General features: G+C 35.5%; 1 protein-coding gene across 21 annotated transcripts in view; it reads right to left on the bottom strand.

Annotated features, from left to right (window-relative positions):
• MCTP1 (multiple C2 and transmembrane domain containing 1) overlaps positions 1–16,906 on the bottom strand; it is a 598,469-nt gene that overhangs the window by 174,600 nt on the left and 406,963 nt on the right. For 20 of the 21 annotated variants that reach the window (XM_063612299.1, XM_055233347.2, XM_063612297.1 and 17 more), the window contains 2 exons: positions 16,525–16,711; positions 10,767–10,860 (listed from right to left, as the gene is read on the bottom strand). The exons of the other annotated variant lie outside the window; for it this stretch is intronic. In XM_063612299.1, the coding sequence (XP_063468369.1) occupies positions 10,767–10,860; positions 16,525–16,711 (281 nt within the window). The remainder of the gene's footprint in view (positions 1–10,766; positions 10,861–16,524; positions 16,712–16,906) is intronic. 21 annotated transcript variants of the gene reach the window in all.

The raw sequence follows: 16,906 nt of genomic DNA on the forward strand, positions 1-16,906 counted from the left end.
ATATATATATATATATAATCAAGGTTGCCATCTATCCCTTATAGAAACTGGAATTTCAATCATAACGTATAATAATGTTATAGTTGAGGGAATTCCATCATGTCCACCAGAACAGAAAGCGGCATATGTTGAAGACATCTTCCATCCTCCCTTTATCACTGGAGATGGGGCTTTGACCCTATCCTTTTCCATCAACTGACCTAAACATATTTTAAACATCTGATTGGTAGAATTACATTAACTCACACTTTTAACTAGGTCCCCACTGGGTCTGATTCTGGGACTGAATAATAATAATAAGACTTCTTTTTTCTCACTGAGTCATGAAGCAGATTTCATTATGGCAAGAAAATTGACACCATAGAGTTGTGGCTTTCAACCTACTAGACATAATACTTTTTTTTCATATTGAAGATTTTGTAATGTCCTCTTTACTAGCCTGGAATAAAACTGAGTGACACACAATTTCAAATTTTAATATAATACCAGAACTGTATTATAAAGGAGGACTAAATAGAAAGTTGTTTACAATAAAATCATACATTGATTTATTCAACAAATATTTATTGAGTGCCTATTATGTGCCAGGCCATATGAACAGAAAAGGGAAATGTGTCCGCTGTCTCCAAATTTACTTATAGTGGGAATGGAGGAGAAAGAGAATAAATACTGAACATAGTTACTAGATATATCGTATGTTAGAGACTGCTACGTGTTAATAAAAAAACAGAAAAAAATAGAGTAAGAAAAGGGGTTTGGAGAGGGTAGAGGAGGGGCACTGCTTATAGATTTAATTGGGGTGGTTGGAATAGGCCTCATAGAGAAGGTGAGGTCTGAGCAAAGAACTGAAGGGGATAAAGGAGTAGCCAAGTAGAAAAGTGGAGAAAAGTAGAGAAACACTTCTGGAGAAAAGTGATCCAGGTAGAGAAAGGGCTAGACCAAAAGCCTGGTGTGCTTGAGGCCTCTGATACTGGGGCAGGGTGTGCAATGGGAAGGTTAGTAGACGATGTCAGAGAAGTAATGGGGAATAAGGTAATTAAGTGCCTTGGACACCGTCTTAAGGTCTTTGGTGTATACTGTGTGAAATGGCAGCCATTTGCAAGGCTTGAATCAATAATACTATGTATTTCAGGATGCAATCTAGGCTCAGACAATCATGAAACAGATTTTAAATGTATATCAATATCTATATTTAAATGCAGGATTAAATTTTCATTATGTAAATTTTCATTATGTAGGACATTTAGCATCCCCAACCCCAGCTACCAAACACCAGTATGCTCCCCAGTCATATGGCAACTAAAATTCCCTCAAAAATCTCCAGACATCCACTGGGGCAATACTACCCTCCTCCTAATTGATAATCATTGTCTAACAGCAATAATTCTTAAACATTTTGATCTTAGGAACTCTTAAAAATTACTGAGGATCTCAAAGAGTTTTTATGTGGGCTATATCTATCAAAATGTACCCATGTTAGAAATGAAAACATTAAAAATATTTATTAATTCACTAGAAATAATAAATCCACGACCTGTTAACATTGGAGTAATCAAAGATTATGTAGCCCTTGGAAAACTCCATTGTACACTCACGAAAGAATGAGAATAAAAAAGGCAAATAATACATTAGTATTATTATGAAGATAGTTTTGGCTTCAGAGATCCCTGAATGGGTCTTGGGGATCCCCAGAGGTTCCTGAACCACACCCTGAGACCCAAAGCTAATGGAAATAGGTAAAGCTCAATGTAAATATGAATTTATTTCCCCTGGGATATAGAACTATCTGCAAAAGAATATTTACAGAATTGTGTGTAACTAGATGCATTCTTGAGTCTTGGAATTGAACCATATTGATATATGTTGGGAAGCTCAAAATTTATGACAGAAGAATAAGAAGGGAAAGGAGACAGATGAGAAACTGGAAAAGAAAGAGGAAGGAGACTATGGGACCTATAAAATGAGAAGAGGCTGTGAGAAAATTATGCCTAAGCTTTTAACAGCTTAGATAAATTATGGTAAGAACATTTAAATACTTCATTTTCAATTCATATTTAATATAGAAACTATATGCAAGTGATTCGTTACAAGCTTAGAAACACAAAAGTTGTTTGGTCTAAAATGAGAATAAAAATACATTAGAAGTTCCTTTGTTTTTGCAAGGCTTGTTAGATACTTTAGGACTTATAGTAAATATATACTCAATTAGACCTCCCTGCAGAAAAGCATGAGGTTTCAGATAAGCTTTCCTATAAGTAAATTAATTAGCTGGAGAGACCTTTTGCAGTGAAATAACTTTTTATGCTTAAAAAAATTAAGTACTCTATTAGGTGATTAAACATTTTAAATACATTTTTAAAAACTAATTAAAGGCAATAACTGAAAATTGTCATCTGTTAAGTCTTTGCCTTTAGAATAATGTCTTTGTCTCTTTATTTCTCTTTTACAAAATATCTCATCCAGGAATCTGTTATTTATCTTGGTACCTGCTACAATATCTTAGAATCTGAAGGCTTGGAAATAAATCTTAGAGGTCAAGTTCAAAACGTCATCCAGGGCTTGCATCATCTCTGCAACCAGGTAGTCCTTCAGGCTCTCCTTTGAAAGTTTTAGTAATGTGGAAATCATTACCTCTACAAGAATCTTTGGATCTATTTTTTGTTGGCAATTGTAATTTGTGGAAAATGTTTCTTCACATCATGTATAAAATTGTGTCTCTGTAGCTTTTTATTTATTCTATAATTTGCGTTCTGTAGTAATTAGAAAATCTTAACGAAATGATAGGCATGAAGGGAGGGTACAGCATCTATCACATAGGCAATATGTGATCAATGTTCATTATCTGCTGTCCTCTGCTGGACACTGTGGATGGCTTGCTGAGCATCCATTCTAACTACTTGCTAGTGTCTCTTCCTGATCTATAGAGGACATTAAGCCTAAAGTGACATTTCTAGATTCCCTTGCAGCTAGAGATGTAGATGTGATTTAGGTTGCATGAATCAGATGTTCTTGCCTAAGACTTGATATTAGAATTCAATTAAGTGAGAGCACATGGAGTCGATTTTACTGCTGCAGACTGCAAGCAGGGGTCATGTATCAGTTGTCACAGTTGTCTTCTCAACTTGTTAATGTCAACAACTCCTTGGTTCTGCCATGTGGCTTTAGTACTAACCTCTAGAGACTGAACTTAGAGTCTCTTTTCTTAGGCCCTTCCTGCCCAGCAAAGATTCTGTGATTTATTTAATATTTTATTATAAATCCCCTTCTGATTAAATTTTCTAGAAGAAAGTTTGCTCTTTGGAGCTAAACCTTGGCCATTTACCCCCCTTGCTAGCTCTTATCTACATTCTCCTCATGACAGGCCTTTGGATAATTGGTAAAAGAAATCATATGTCCTCAAGTTCTTCTTTTCTCCAGTACAAATACATCAGTGGCTTTTGTGGAAAGATCTAGATCAGCATGCCTGCCCTGCCATTTACAAGCTGGTGTGTGTGTGTGTTGATCATGGAAGGGTTACCTAACCTCTCCATGCCTCTTCAGTTTTCCAAATTATAAAGTGGGAATAACAATAGTCCCTAATAAGGTTGTTGTGAGATTAGTTAGTTATGTATGATAATTCTTGCACCAAGCTCAGGTTAGTGTCTGACATGTGATCAGGGCTCAGTAAATGTTAGTTGTCATTATTATTGTTATTATCATCATTCCAGCACTATTCTCAATTGACTTGATTTTAAAACACCAGATATACCAGTTGAAAATATATTCTGGTTAGTCAATGTCCTTCTTTAAAGAGTATTCACAAACTGGATTCATACCCCAGCATATCTGATGAGTCCACTCTCAACATTTCACCTTTATTCAATGTAACAGAATTGATGTATGTATAATTTGCTCTCATGGAGTTTAAACTCAACTCAAATCCTAAAGTCTCTTCTTTATTTTCTATGGTTAAAGCAAGATATCACAGTTTAGTACTCAGGAAAGACTTTGGATTTACACTTTTTAATGTTCATCTTGTTGAATTAAGCCTATTATTTGTCTGTAGTATAGGATTGTATACATATACTGGTCTCACATACAATGAATTAAGTAGCCCTCCTAGCAACTTTGATAAGAAAGCAGTCAATTACCTCCTCAAAGTAATTAGTAAACACATTGAACAGCTTAGACCAAGGACAGAGCCCTGTAACCCACTTGGCATCCCCAGTGACATCAATCCTTTAATAATTACTCTTTAGGCTTGACTATTTAGTCATTCACGAGTCCAACCATACTATCGTTTAACCCAAGTATCTCTGTAGTAAATTTTTTTTTTTTCAAAAAATCTAGTTAAATCTAGATCCTCTCTATTTGTAGCATTTCCTTGATCCATTGTTCTAGAAAATACGTCACTTATTTGCACAATTATGTTGTAATGTAACAAAATATTTTTTTAAAGTTTAATTTTAAACAATGATTCTAGCATCATGAAAGTATTTCTTCAAGCACTGGGTGAAATCCTAGAGCTAGCCCTCTGAGCCAAATCAGCAATTTGCTATTTCTTTACTCAAAGGATCATTTTGTAATCTTTGTTCTACAGAACCTGATTAATTATTTTATAGTATTTCTCTTTCCCTCATTTCCCATTGATAGTGGGACCACCACTTTCTCAGCCCGTAGTCCTTCTCCTCTAGTGCATATCAAACCCAATTATTAATCTCTTTTGTCATCCCACCTATTCTTCCAGGGCAGTATCTTCTAACCATGTGACCTGCATATGAATCACACATGATTTCTGTAATTCTCTTTAAAACACTGTCTCAGATTCAGGCCTCATCAGCCCTTGTGCTAAATTATCATTTTCATTCCTCTTTTTGGAGATATTTGATAACAACTCTTTGGTTTTAGAAGAACACTTTTTCTATAATCAGAACTTGGCTAGGTTTTAAAAATGCAATTACTAAAGAAAGTAAGTTTTATTTGTATGTAAGATGTGGTGACATAAAAGAAGGAAGAACAATGATTTGCTTTCTTCCCCTGTGATATTTTTATTTGTTTAGGCCCATTCTTAAGGAAAAGATTTATATAGTATTAATACATTTATCACGTATATGTATATAATATTGTTTTCTAAACCAGGTATACTACCATGATAAGAATAGCAGGTGTTGTATATTTTTGATGCATTATAAATTGCATAAAATGTCTTCTCATAGCATACTATCTGCTTAAAAGTCTTCTATGAGCATAATTATTAAAAAGCAAATGGAACATTAGCTTATATAATGGAAATAAAGCATACTTTCCTTGAGGAATGTCCTATATATTCTATGTTAAAGCTTAGGGTTTTTGTTTCAAGCAATATAATTTTCAGATGTTAAGATAGTAAAGTTAAGAAACTATGACTATTTGCACATCCTCTCTTTTATTTGGTAGATTATTTTATCTCTGATAATATACCAAGATGAAGGACTTCCACTATATTTTATACAGTTCTTTGAATGAAATTACGTAGAACTTAAAGATTTTATATTTTATCTTCTTCCAACATAAATTTTAAAGAATGATTGTAATATCTAAGGCTGCATTTATCGGACATCATCGATTTTATTAAATATGATGATGACAATTAAAGGCACATGCTATTAATTCAAACTGCTACAATCCTATTTTAAAAAGCAACTTAGCGACTTCTTCCAATTGAGCAATTGTATTCTACAGGGCACTTGAAGTAACAATTACATATGTCTTAAGCTATTTGCTAGCGTAACCCACCAAAAGTTAATTTTTTTAAAAGGACAATATCTTGTCTATGTCATGTATATGTGCTTGGTATTTCTCCAACTGTATATAAAACTTTCAAAGATCAGTCTTGCCTTTTTCTGTACAGCTGCCTTTTCATTTTCTTTCTCTGAATAGACCCATAATGTTCAGGGAAAATATCAAGAATAATAAATCCAAATCTTTGTATAAAATATACCTTCATGACACACTCAAGCTGGAAATCACAGGAACCAATAAAAATGCAGGCAGCCTCCTGATAATGAGGTCAGAAATACAAATAAATTTACTTTTAATGAAGACTGGAGGCACAGTAATCAAAGTGTTAAAATTCATTTCATGCATATCTGATTTGCTTCTTAGCTGATATTTACCACGCAATTCTGTGAGAAAGTAGAGGCCTAAGATGCTCCAGATAAATGGCTCAATTAATTGTACAGAGGTAGACCTCTTTGAGCTGAGCCAGAGCTGTGAGCTCTTTATTAAAAGCACTATTCTGTAGCCCATAACCTTGTTCCTTGACTCCTCTCTGGTTTCCAATTTAAACAAGTCCCCATGCGGCCTGCTCTAAAGGGCTTTGTCTCCCTGTCATTGTTAAGAGAGCTGAGGCATCCTGGAAGTGTGAAATCAGACCTCATGAGTTGAACGGTTCCCCAGGGAACGCCGGACTGCGCAGAAGGTCAAAGTCATGGGCCGGACCATCTAAAAGTGTCTGATCGCCGGTCTGTGACACAGCAAGTTGGGGGTGGGGGTTGGGGGGGCGGGAGCTAGACTGAAGAGGACTGAAATTGAACACATCTTAATTAAAGCCCACAGACAGCAAAACAAAATGTTTTCTAGGCAGCCTGTCAAATGGGGCTTAAATTTAGCTCTGCTAATGAATCTGAGCTGCTAACTGTTATTTCTTAAGATAATAAGACTCTCACGGAAGCTGATAAAAAAACTGTAGCATGTCTTTTTCTGCTGTTTTGTTACTTAAATATTTTCCAACAATGAAGACAGTTTTCCAAAAGAAAAACATGGGAAAAGTCTATGCAAATAAAGGGGTAGTAAACATCTCTCTTAATAACTGGTAGGTTTCCGGACTACGGGGCTGGCAAGTCGCAAGTCTTTATGCATAGCCTTGTTTTAGAAAAAGATACACTCATTTAATGGGACTATTTCAGTGACATATTCTATGAACTGTAAAATTCTCTCTCTCTCCCCCTTTTTCTCTTCCTCTCCCTCTATTGTTTCCTGAAGGAGATGGTGCATTAATTTGAGAGATCAATTCACCTGGGGTGGAGAAGTTTTATATTATGTACCTTTCAGTACAGTGAAAAGGTAGGACATCTTTTGAAGGGTTTCACAGTTCTCCCATGTCACTGTTTCTGAAACTGAGTGGCTGGTCTCCCTGGGGAAACTACGACCTCTTCCTTAGGAGCTCAGAAAAAAAAAAAAAACAGAGAGAAAGAGAGACAGAACCCAGGGGAAAATGAAATGAAGGGGAGGGGCGGAGGAGAAGAACTCTTTTCTCCTTCTCCTCTTAGAACTTGAAAGAACCAATAGGCCAGGTCTAAATACTCTGCAAAGAAAGCCTCACTCAATATAGGAGACTTGGAATGTTCTGTTGAGGCAGAAATTAGGCCCTGCTCAAGGGAATGAACAATCAGAAGCTAAAAAAGACAAACGAAAACATGAACGATTTCCTACCACCCGAAGAAAAAATATTTTCCCGCCACCTACCCCACCCCACCACACCCCACCCCACTGGCCTTTCCTCACAATGTGTAGAGTTTTAAGGAAAACTTGATCTAGCTGCAGAGAGAATCTTCCCCAGTGAACGCGGGGCCAGACAGTCTCTAGGTCTCGCTTTGATGGTGCGGAGAGACATTAACCTTTTCACTGGTTAGTTGAAAGGTAAGTAAGTTGTACTGAGAGGTATTTTTCAGTGACTCAAATTTTTTCCCTTACGAAGAATTTAGCTGACCAACTTTTCAAATGAGAGTGCCACTTTCTCAGGCTGTGAAAAGCTGCCCACAATTTGACTGAAATTTCAATCCACTCTTGTGCCTTGCTCAATGCATGTGTATGTGTGGGAGTTGTAAATTGAGGCCTTAACCACCAGAGTTAATCTCTTTTTTAAATCTGTATTAACCTTAATGATTTGAAGTGCACTGTCCAACACTGGGCTATTGAGACCGAAGAAAAAACTACCCTCGACTATCAACAGTTTATTAGGGGCTTAACTGAAGTGACCTACTGTAGTAGTGTTCAGCTGAACAAGGCTATAGGCTTTTTGTGGAAAGGGAAAGAATTGAGGGTTTCATTAAAAAGTAATTTGTGCTTTATACTCACTCATTCAAAGAGAGTCTCAATTGCTCTTTATTCACAGAGAGTTAATACAGTATCACAATGTTTCTCAATGAATGTGTTGTAACAAAAGAAAAATTTTACATTTTGAAAGGGAAAAATTCTTTGTAACTGTAGTAAGATTGATGGCTACTTAAAAGACTATAGAATCTTTCTTTCCTGTGCTCATGTCTAATGATGGAATATTATAATTTAACATTTTTTGCTGAAACAATGGGAGTTTAACTTTATGTTCAGATCATTAAAAATATTTAAAAAATAGAGCCAAGTTGTTCAAATATAAATTTGTCTCGTTAGACTTATTTAGAAAAAGTGTTCTGAAACCAACCGTGTATCTTACAGTAACAGGCTCATTTGTACCATGTTAGAAAATATTCTTGCCTTAGCACAGACAGTTACCAGTGATTTAAAATCTCCCCTCTACATCGACAAAATTCCTAAATGGACCCTAACTTGAGGATTTGAAGACAGCGCTAGTCAATTGCCTCTTTTCAAACTATTGCCTAATAACTTGTAGAGGCTGACTGTCATTATCCACTGAGACGCACATCATATCTTTAAAGTTCTTTGAACAAGTAAAACAGAAAGCAGACAAAGAACTTACCTGTGCCCCAAATTTAATGACAAAGACAAGGAAGCATCAGGATACATATGTGCGTGTGTGTGTGTATATATAAAGTATCCTTTACAAAAGTAAAAATTATTTTTAAAATTGGTAGTATATGCAGACATTTCTGACTCAAATATATAGTCTTCAATTTTTGCCACCATCACAAATGTCGTAAAGACCACAGAAGATCCAAGAGTGAGCAAGGTCAAAGACTGAATTATCTTTTTGCCCCTGAATAGTTCAACATCTCTCTTGTTCAATTCAGAGCACATTAGATTATAAGGTCAGCATGAAATGGGGAATCATTAGATTTATATCTCTAAAAGTGGAGGAAAAAAATGGAGACTCTGTTATTTAGTATTCCCCAAATTAATGTTCATTTTATCAAATGAAAATTATGTCTCATTGAATCCCCAGGGGAAAGGCTATTGTTATTCACATCAATTTACATAGAACCATTAGGAGAGAAATATCTCTATTTTTTTCCAGTTTTGAGAGAACATGTATTTTAACTTCCATAGTGGCACACAGGCCAACTGGGTTAATCTAGTTTGCATATTCATGAAGTTTGAAAATCAGTGACAGCTTCTCTCCAAAGAAGACAAACTTACACAATTCTATCCAATTTTATAATGGGCAGGTATCTAAGCTTTTGAAGTAAATGGTACTTGTATTTTTCTAAAAGAAATGATTGTGCCAGATTAATTTGATTATAATCATACTAGAAAGAAATTTCATAAGTAGGAAAATGTATACATTTTACATTGTTTTATACAAGGAGCCAAATTAGCATATATGCAAATATTACAAACTACCCACTCTCCCATTTTCAGGTATGCCTGTTTTGAAAAAATATGTGACAACTGTTATCATCTTCTTGGTTACAAATGAGTTGATAATTACCTTTTTAAAGGAACTGTAAACTAACATTTTAAATTTTCTCACACATGGTCACTTAATAGGCAAATATTAAAATATAAAAATATTGCAGTTTTGGAACAAACATCTGCTATTTTCATTTGAAGGCATGTTACCTTTTAATTTGTTTTTGATTCTGTTGAATGAATTAAAGAAGTGCACAGTGATTTCAGGTCCTTGGATGGTAGAAAAAGCACATTTCTTCCTTTGAAATAAGTTTGTTACCTTGTTAGGATTATCTGGCTGAATGTTCAAAATGGTAAGCATATTTCCAGAATGATAAGTTGATATTTTCTTTCAGAAACAGTGAAATTTGCACAAATTGGTCAAGCCAGTCCTATTTATTGTCTAACTTGAGATGGATAATTTAAGGAACAGTATAAACATCCCCCAAGTCCTTATGAAATTAAATCATAAATGAATGGTCACATTGTTATAAATTCAAAATAATGATTTAATTCTGGAAATTGATGAAATAAGTGCTATCAGCCTGTTTGTTAATATGTTACAGAAATAGCATTATGCAAATCAGGAAGCTTTAAGAGACAAAACTAATGTGGACATTTGTACAGCCTTGTTTCCTACTTTAAGAAATTTCAAACAATCTAGAGACTTAGTTTAGATCCAAAATTATCTCTGGGATGTGCCAGGGAATTTGAACGACTAATGAGTTGGATCAGCAACTCAAATATCAAGAGTTCACACCAAGTTATTGAGTATTATGCACCTAAAATTTTCAGTGAAATATGCAACAGATTTCATGCATGTTTGAATTATAAGCGTTGATGCTATGAGGGAAGCTGATTCTGTAAAGCATTGGTTCAATACCTGGAAATAACAATATCTGGAAGAAGTATTCCTACTACATTGATTAAACTTCGAAGAAGGCAACAATTCAAAAGCCATTTTGCTTTTCAGTGTTTAGTTTTAATACATTACCCTGCCTTTAAAAAGCAGAGATACTATAAAAATCAGGGGGTTGGCAAATATTTCTAAGATCATTCCTGAATCTTTAAATTATTTACTTTGATGATCCATCAGGTGAAATGCAAAGTTGAATTATTAAATGGTGTAGACCTTGTGTGCTGCTTGATCTGAGCAATAGGAGAATTGCATCATCTCTTACCAGTGACGTCAGCAGCCATTAACCCTTCTGCTCTGATGACTTTCACCTGGAGAAATCCCACATCTTTCAGGTTGTGAAATATCCTCAATGGGCTCTGAAAGACCCCAACATCAGTATTAGAAAAGGGAAGTCCCAAGGAGTCTTAAAGAGTGTGCTGAGAAAACATTACATTTTTTAGTTTATCTTCAGACTCTGGAGGTAAGAAAATCAACATTAAACTAATTAATTTTTTTTTTTTTACTATTTTCCTCTTGGTGAGTTTTGGAAATTGCATGTGCTAGCTGAGGATTAAATTACCTAAAGATTGTTTTCTAGTATTTATTTCAAAAGACTTATGCAATTCTACATAAGAACTTAAGTAGTTTTACATAAGTAAGATATATACAGTATCTTTTAAAATAAATCAAATTGATGACTAAAAATAAATTCAGGCCGGGAGCAGTGGCTCACGCCTGTAATCCCAGCACTTTGGGAAGCTGAGGTGGGTGGATCACAAGGTCAGGAGTTCAAGACCAGCTTGGCCAAGATGGTGAAACCCCATCTCTACCAAAAATACAAAAAAAAATTAGCCAGGCGTGGTGGCGGGCACCTGTAATCCCAGCTAATCGGGAGGCTGAGGCAGAGAATTGCTTGAACCTGGGAGGCAGAGGTTGCAGTGAGCTGAGATCGCGCCACTGCACTCCAGCCTGGGTGACAGGGCAAGACTCCAACTCAAAAAAATAAATTCAAAATAGTGAGTAATTTTTCTTAAATTCATAGTTTTATTTGCCATTTTAGTATGTATAGAATGGAAACTTTGATGCTGCATAAGGGGTTCAAAGGGTCATTTGTGTTTCTTCAGTATAAATTACCCTTTCACCATCATGAATGTACACCACACACACACACACACACACACACACACACCCCTCTATGTGGATAATTGTTGCTATATAAGTAGATTTTCTGAAAGAATAAAAAAAACACATTTACTCCCATAAATAATTGTCAATAAATGTTGAACAATAAATTATGGAATAGATATGTCTGCTTCCTTTTTCAGTCTCCTCTAGCCAGCAAACCACTCCAAGAAATATTTTCATCTGTAGATATAATGGTTTGGAGATTAGTGGCTTTTTTAAAATTTATTTTTATTTTTATTTTTTTAGAGACAGGGTCTAACTCAGGTTGGAGTGCAGTAGCATGATAATAGCTCACTGTAACTTCCAAATCCTGGGCTCAAGCATTCCTTCCACCTCAGCCTCCTGAGTGGCTACAACTACCAGCATGTGCAACCATATTTGGTTAATTTAAAAAAGAAAAAATTTAAAATTCTGTAGAAAAAGGTCCTGCTATGTTACCCAGGATAGTCTCTGATTCCTGGCCTCAAGTGATCCCCCACCCTTGGCTCCCAAAGTGTTGGGATTACAGGCATGAAACCACCACTCTCAGCCTAATTATCAATATTAAATCTCATGTTGTTGGATATATAACACTCTTCAGACTTTGGGGATAAAAAGATCAACATTAAACTAATTATTTTTTTCTACCATTTTCCTCTTGGTGAGTTTTGGAAATTGCATGGGTTAGATGAGGATTAAATTACCTAAAGACTATTTTCTAGTATTTATTTCAAAAGACTACTGTAGTTCTACATAAGTAAAAGACACACACAATCTTTTACAGTCAATCAAATTGATGACTAAAAATAAATTCAAAAGTGGAAATTTTTCTTAAATTTATAGTTTTATTTGCTATTTTAGTATGTACAGAAGTATTGAAACTTCAATAGAAAAAACAGATCCAAATGATAAAATCTATTTCACTTCATAAGTTAATAATGGTGGTGTTTTATAAGTGTAGCACTTGAAGGAATTAAAAGAGGGAAACCAATACAATAATTCAGAAGTCTAATTAATGGGCACAAATACTTTGAGAGTAAAATGAACCAACAGAATGCTAATATGCATTTGTTTATTTACACTTCATAGCATTTTTCTTATGACACGATCAGCACTTCTACTCTGTAAATCAAAGGTACTTCTTTTTCACAATTTATAAAATGTTTCATAACCAGAGAACATAACATACTTTTGCATAATAAAGTTATCTATTAAAATGTTACTAGAGTAAAAAGCATTCCCATCATCATATTAATAATGTGAGAATACTGACAAGCAAAAGCTTACTGCAATATGAACTTTATCAGTCCCGTATGACCAGTCATTGTTTACACTGAAACTATGACCTTGGTATATTGAGAGGAGGAAATGCGGATATATGAGTAATCTCATAGCCTAACTTTTTATAAGAGTGTTTAGCATGAGGATTAACTGTTAATCTTTTATTGTTTTTAAACAGTTGTTTATCACCAAAAATCTATTTAAAATACCCAGGTGACAAGGTTCAGTAAAAATGCACTTCTCTCTCCATTTAAATTCCTGTAAATGAAGGGTTTCACCGTGGGGGCGTTAGACAGCAGAATATAATTCAGACGTTTGTAGGCACATTGTATTCCTACAGTAACAGCAAGTTTGGAAAGTTTCTTATCTCAGAGCTAACATAATGTTGTAAATCAGGTAAGTCTCTGATCCTAATGATGGGGAATAGTTTTATCAAAAAAGGGTTTCTGTGCTTTAATTTTCAGAGGCAATTTAAATCAAGTTCTATTTTGACTAAAACAAATATAATCAGTCCTTATGTCTGAGAATGCTTTCACATTGGTAGCCTCATTCCACAGACACATTGTCTTCAGGTGCTTCGGCTCTGATCCTCTGCTTCCCATTTGGAGTGGTAATTATTGTTTGAAGGTTTCATTTCCCCAAGTCAGCTGACACTCCATAATTTATTGCAAATTTCAACAGTTTAGGCCAGTGACACATCGATTATAATAAGAAGTAAAAATAAATAAATAAATATGTTGGTTTAAAAATAAAACTTCATCAAGAGGTATTCATCAAGAGGTATTCCTGCCTTGCTATTTATGGTTATTTTAGAAGGCCTAAAAACCCGGATGGCTTCTGAAGCCAGAAATTTCCATAGCAGAGGAATCTATGATTTGCTGTGAATCCTTTCAGCCCTCAATAGATGGGAAAAGATTGAAATGCTCTGGAGAGGAGTCCTCTTTATTTTTTTAATGAAAGGCTGTATAATATATTTTCTCTATGGCTGCAGCAGCTGTCAGGGAGAGCATCTCAGTTCAGCTCTATTACGGGAGAGGCAATACCCCATCCTATGGCATCGAGATGCTCTGAGGGGCCAGAGCTGATTGACAGCTTGTCACCGTGACGTCTTATTCCATCTCTGTTATGGAGAAAATTAATGTCACACCACCAGCCTTATGACTCGCTGTCATCTTAGAACCGCTCACCTTTTATCAATGCTCTAAATAACATTTCAAGCCCATCGTCTCACGGTGGACAATCCGGTCAAGGGACATTAAATCAGATGACTGTGAAATGTCATAATAAAAATGGAATGCTAACAACTTCTTCTCTAAACTAGCTCCTCTGGTTTTTAAACTGTGACAAGGGGGAGCAAGGGTTCAGCATACCCGTTCTGAAAAGGTCATACAATTGCTCTTGGTCTACTACCCATTACGACCCGCCCCCTATTGACCTTCCCTCATTTCCTCCCCCTAAAAGAGGAAAAAAAGAAAAATGGAATTAGCCATCTTCTCAGAATGTGGTGATCAAAAAATGGCTCACAGAGTGATGTTTGTTTAATTTGTGGGGCTTCAATCCTTAGCAATGAACAGCTAAACAACAGCAATGGAGGGCTTTTTTAAGGGCTGTTTCATATCAGAGTGGGGGCAATTCATTTGCTTCCCTGACAGTGACCAATGTCAAATTCCTAAATTTGTCCTTAACTTTTAAAAATACACATGTTCTTGCAGGAAAATAGAGAAATAATTCTCCAAACAACCTCCATTATATGTTTCTCCAAAACAAATGATATTTCAGATATGCTATGGCATTCATTCATTCATTTCATGATCCTTATAATAAAAAGGAAACACATTGAAATCCTAATCCATAGGTCTTTGTCCTTTTATGGATATGAGTAAATATAACAGATGTGCTATGTTGCATATAGTGGTTTCGTAGCAGGTATGTCTCTAGAGGGAGGTATGGGCCTCTGCCTGAAATTCAAGGCTGAATAAAAGTATATTTAAACATAGTTCACTTTTTAATATATTGAGCAGAATACAATCTGAGAATTAAGTCAAACATCTGCATAATATTTTACATTTTATTGAAAAAAGAGATGGAAACAAATATTCAAATTCTGAATGGAAATGGCCACTTGCCATTCAGCCATCCAGCAAAAAGAAAAAAAATTAATAATAGGTGGATTACTTCTAATTACTTAGGCAGCAGTATCCCTTAATATATAGGATAATATCAAAATATTAATCCATCAACTATAGTATAATGCCTAGAAGAATTTTTATATTAATATACTGATTAATTCCATTAAAATTGTTGTAATTCATGAGGCTCACTTCTGGTAACAGAAGAATATGTTTTGGTGGATACCACAATGTAAAATAATCTTCATAACTGCAATTATATATTAGAAGATGTCACACAATATCTGAGGTTCTTAGGTGGTTTAAAAATATATACTATTTAGCCTTGCTAAGTCACCTCTATTAAACTGTTTATGATAACACCATTGGTGGATGAGTTGTACAAGCATTAGCAGACAGCTGATTCGGTGGAGATAGCCAGAATAAATTTGCTGAAGCGCACATCCTGCTAATCTGTTTGAAGAATATTGTAGAGCATTAGTACCAGCACTTCATGTTATCTGCACAGCCTGATAAGGTACATCTTTATTAAATTCAGTTATTGAAAGGATGTCAGTCAGCAAATAGGAATATTTTAAAGTCTAAAAAAAAAGTGGTTCTTTGTTAGAGCTTGGTTTCATGGCTGAGTGTCTAGAGGAGCCTTCTAAACACCTGGCGGCACTGTACAATACAAGCTTTGTCATTTTAAGTGGAAAAGCTTTTTTCCCAGCTTCATGGGTACTAAGGCATTTACTTTTTCAAACCTTCATTGAGAGAGAATGGTGGAGTAAGAGCTCCCCTCTCTGTTGATTCAAGAAAACTACATGGTGGGAAATGTCCAGTGGGAGGATGCTGGGAAATAGTAAGATTTGGTTGTGAATATTTCAGTTTGGTAAAATTTGAAGACGGTAGTCATTTTAGTGATTCACTATTCCATACTATTGTTCCACATTCGATCAAAAAGAAGGAGGCTTCCTTTAATTCTATTTCACATTCAATTAAAAAAATTAAAGGAATGAAGTGAGGCTTTCCTGAGCAGCTGAAAATAAAAATCATTCCTGTGAATACTCTTTAGTTACCAGTGTACTAATTAACGTAAGTACCATTAACTCCATCTCAAACTTGGAAAGACAAAGAAATTTTAATTGCAGCTACAAAGAATCAATAGATTAATTTTAAAGTCACGTTGTATAAACCTGGCCTTCCTATGTGGGTAGCATCCCTGCATGATAAAATCACTGAGTAGAATCTCAGAATCCAGAATTTGCTCTGGAAGAGAATCTAGAGAAGATCAAGTCTCTAGACATGGGTGGGTAATGCAAATGCTTCTGCCAAGGTCTGTGTGGCATTTGTTTTCACTCAGCTTTTTATTTGTGCCAATTCTTCCACCAGACAGCTTCTCAGAAGTACTTCTGTCCCTCCAGGTAAACTGTTTACAACCTGATCTAGTCACATGTGTCTCTGGAAGGAGGAGGGTTACATACGTACATATCTCTTTACTATCTCCTCTCGTTCCTTCTGGTCCTCCAGGGAGTTGACGGACAGGTCAGAGATGCTGACTGTGGCTGATGCTGTCAGAGTGACCAGCAGCACCAGGTGTCCCTCACCCTCTTCCAGCTGCAACTCCAGCTTGTGCGTCTGTTCCCTACTGAGGGCTGACAGGTCGACCTGGCACCTAGAGACAAATGTTTTGAATCAGCAAGTGGCTTTTTTTTTTTTTTTTTTGCCATATCAAACAGCTGTTCAGAGCTCTATGAAACATAAATCAATAGAAATATTATTTGGACCACTGGAAGAATACATCTTTCAAGTCAGCTGACTTTCTTAACAAAATTCAGACCCTGATTATCGTAGGGTCTGTAACTGTTTA

Source organism: Symphalangus syndactylus, chromosome 11 (genome assembly GCF_028878055.3).
Source record: "Symphalangus syndactylus isolate Jambi chromosome 11, NHGRI_mSymSyn1-v2.1_pri, whole genome shotgun sequence".
NCBI lineage: Eukaryota > Metazoa > Chordata > Mammalia > Primates > Hylobatidae > Symphalangus > Symphalangus syndactylus.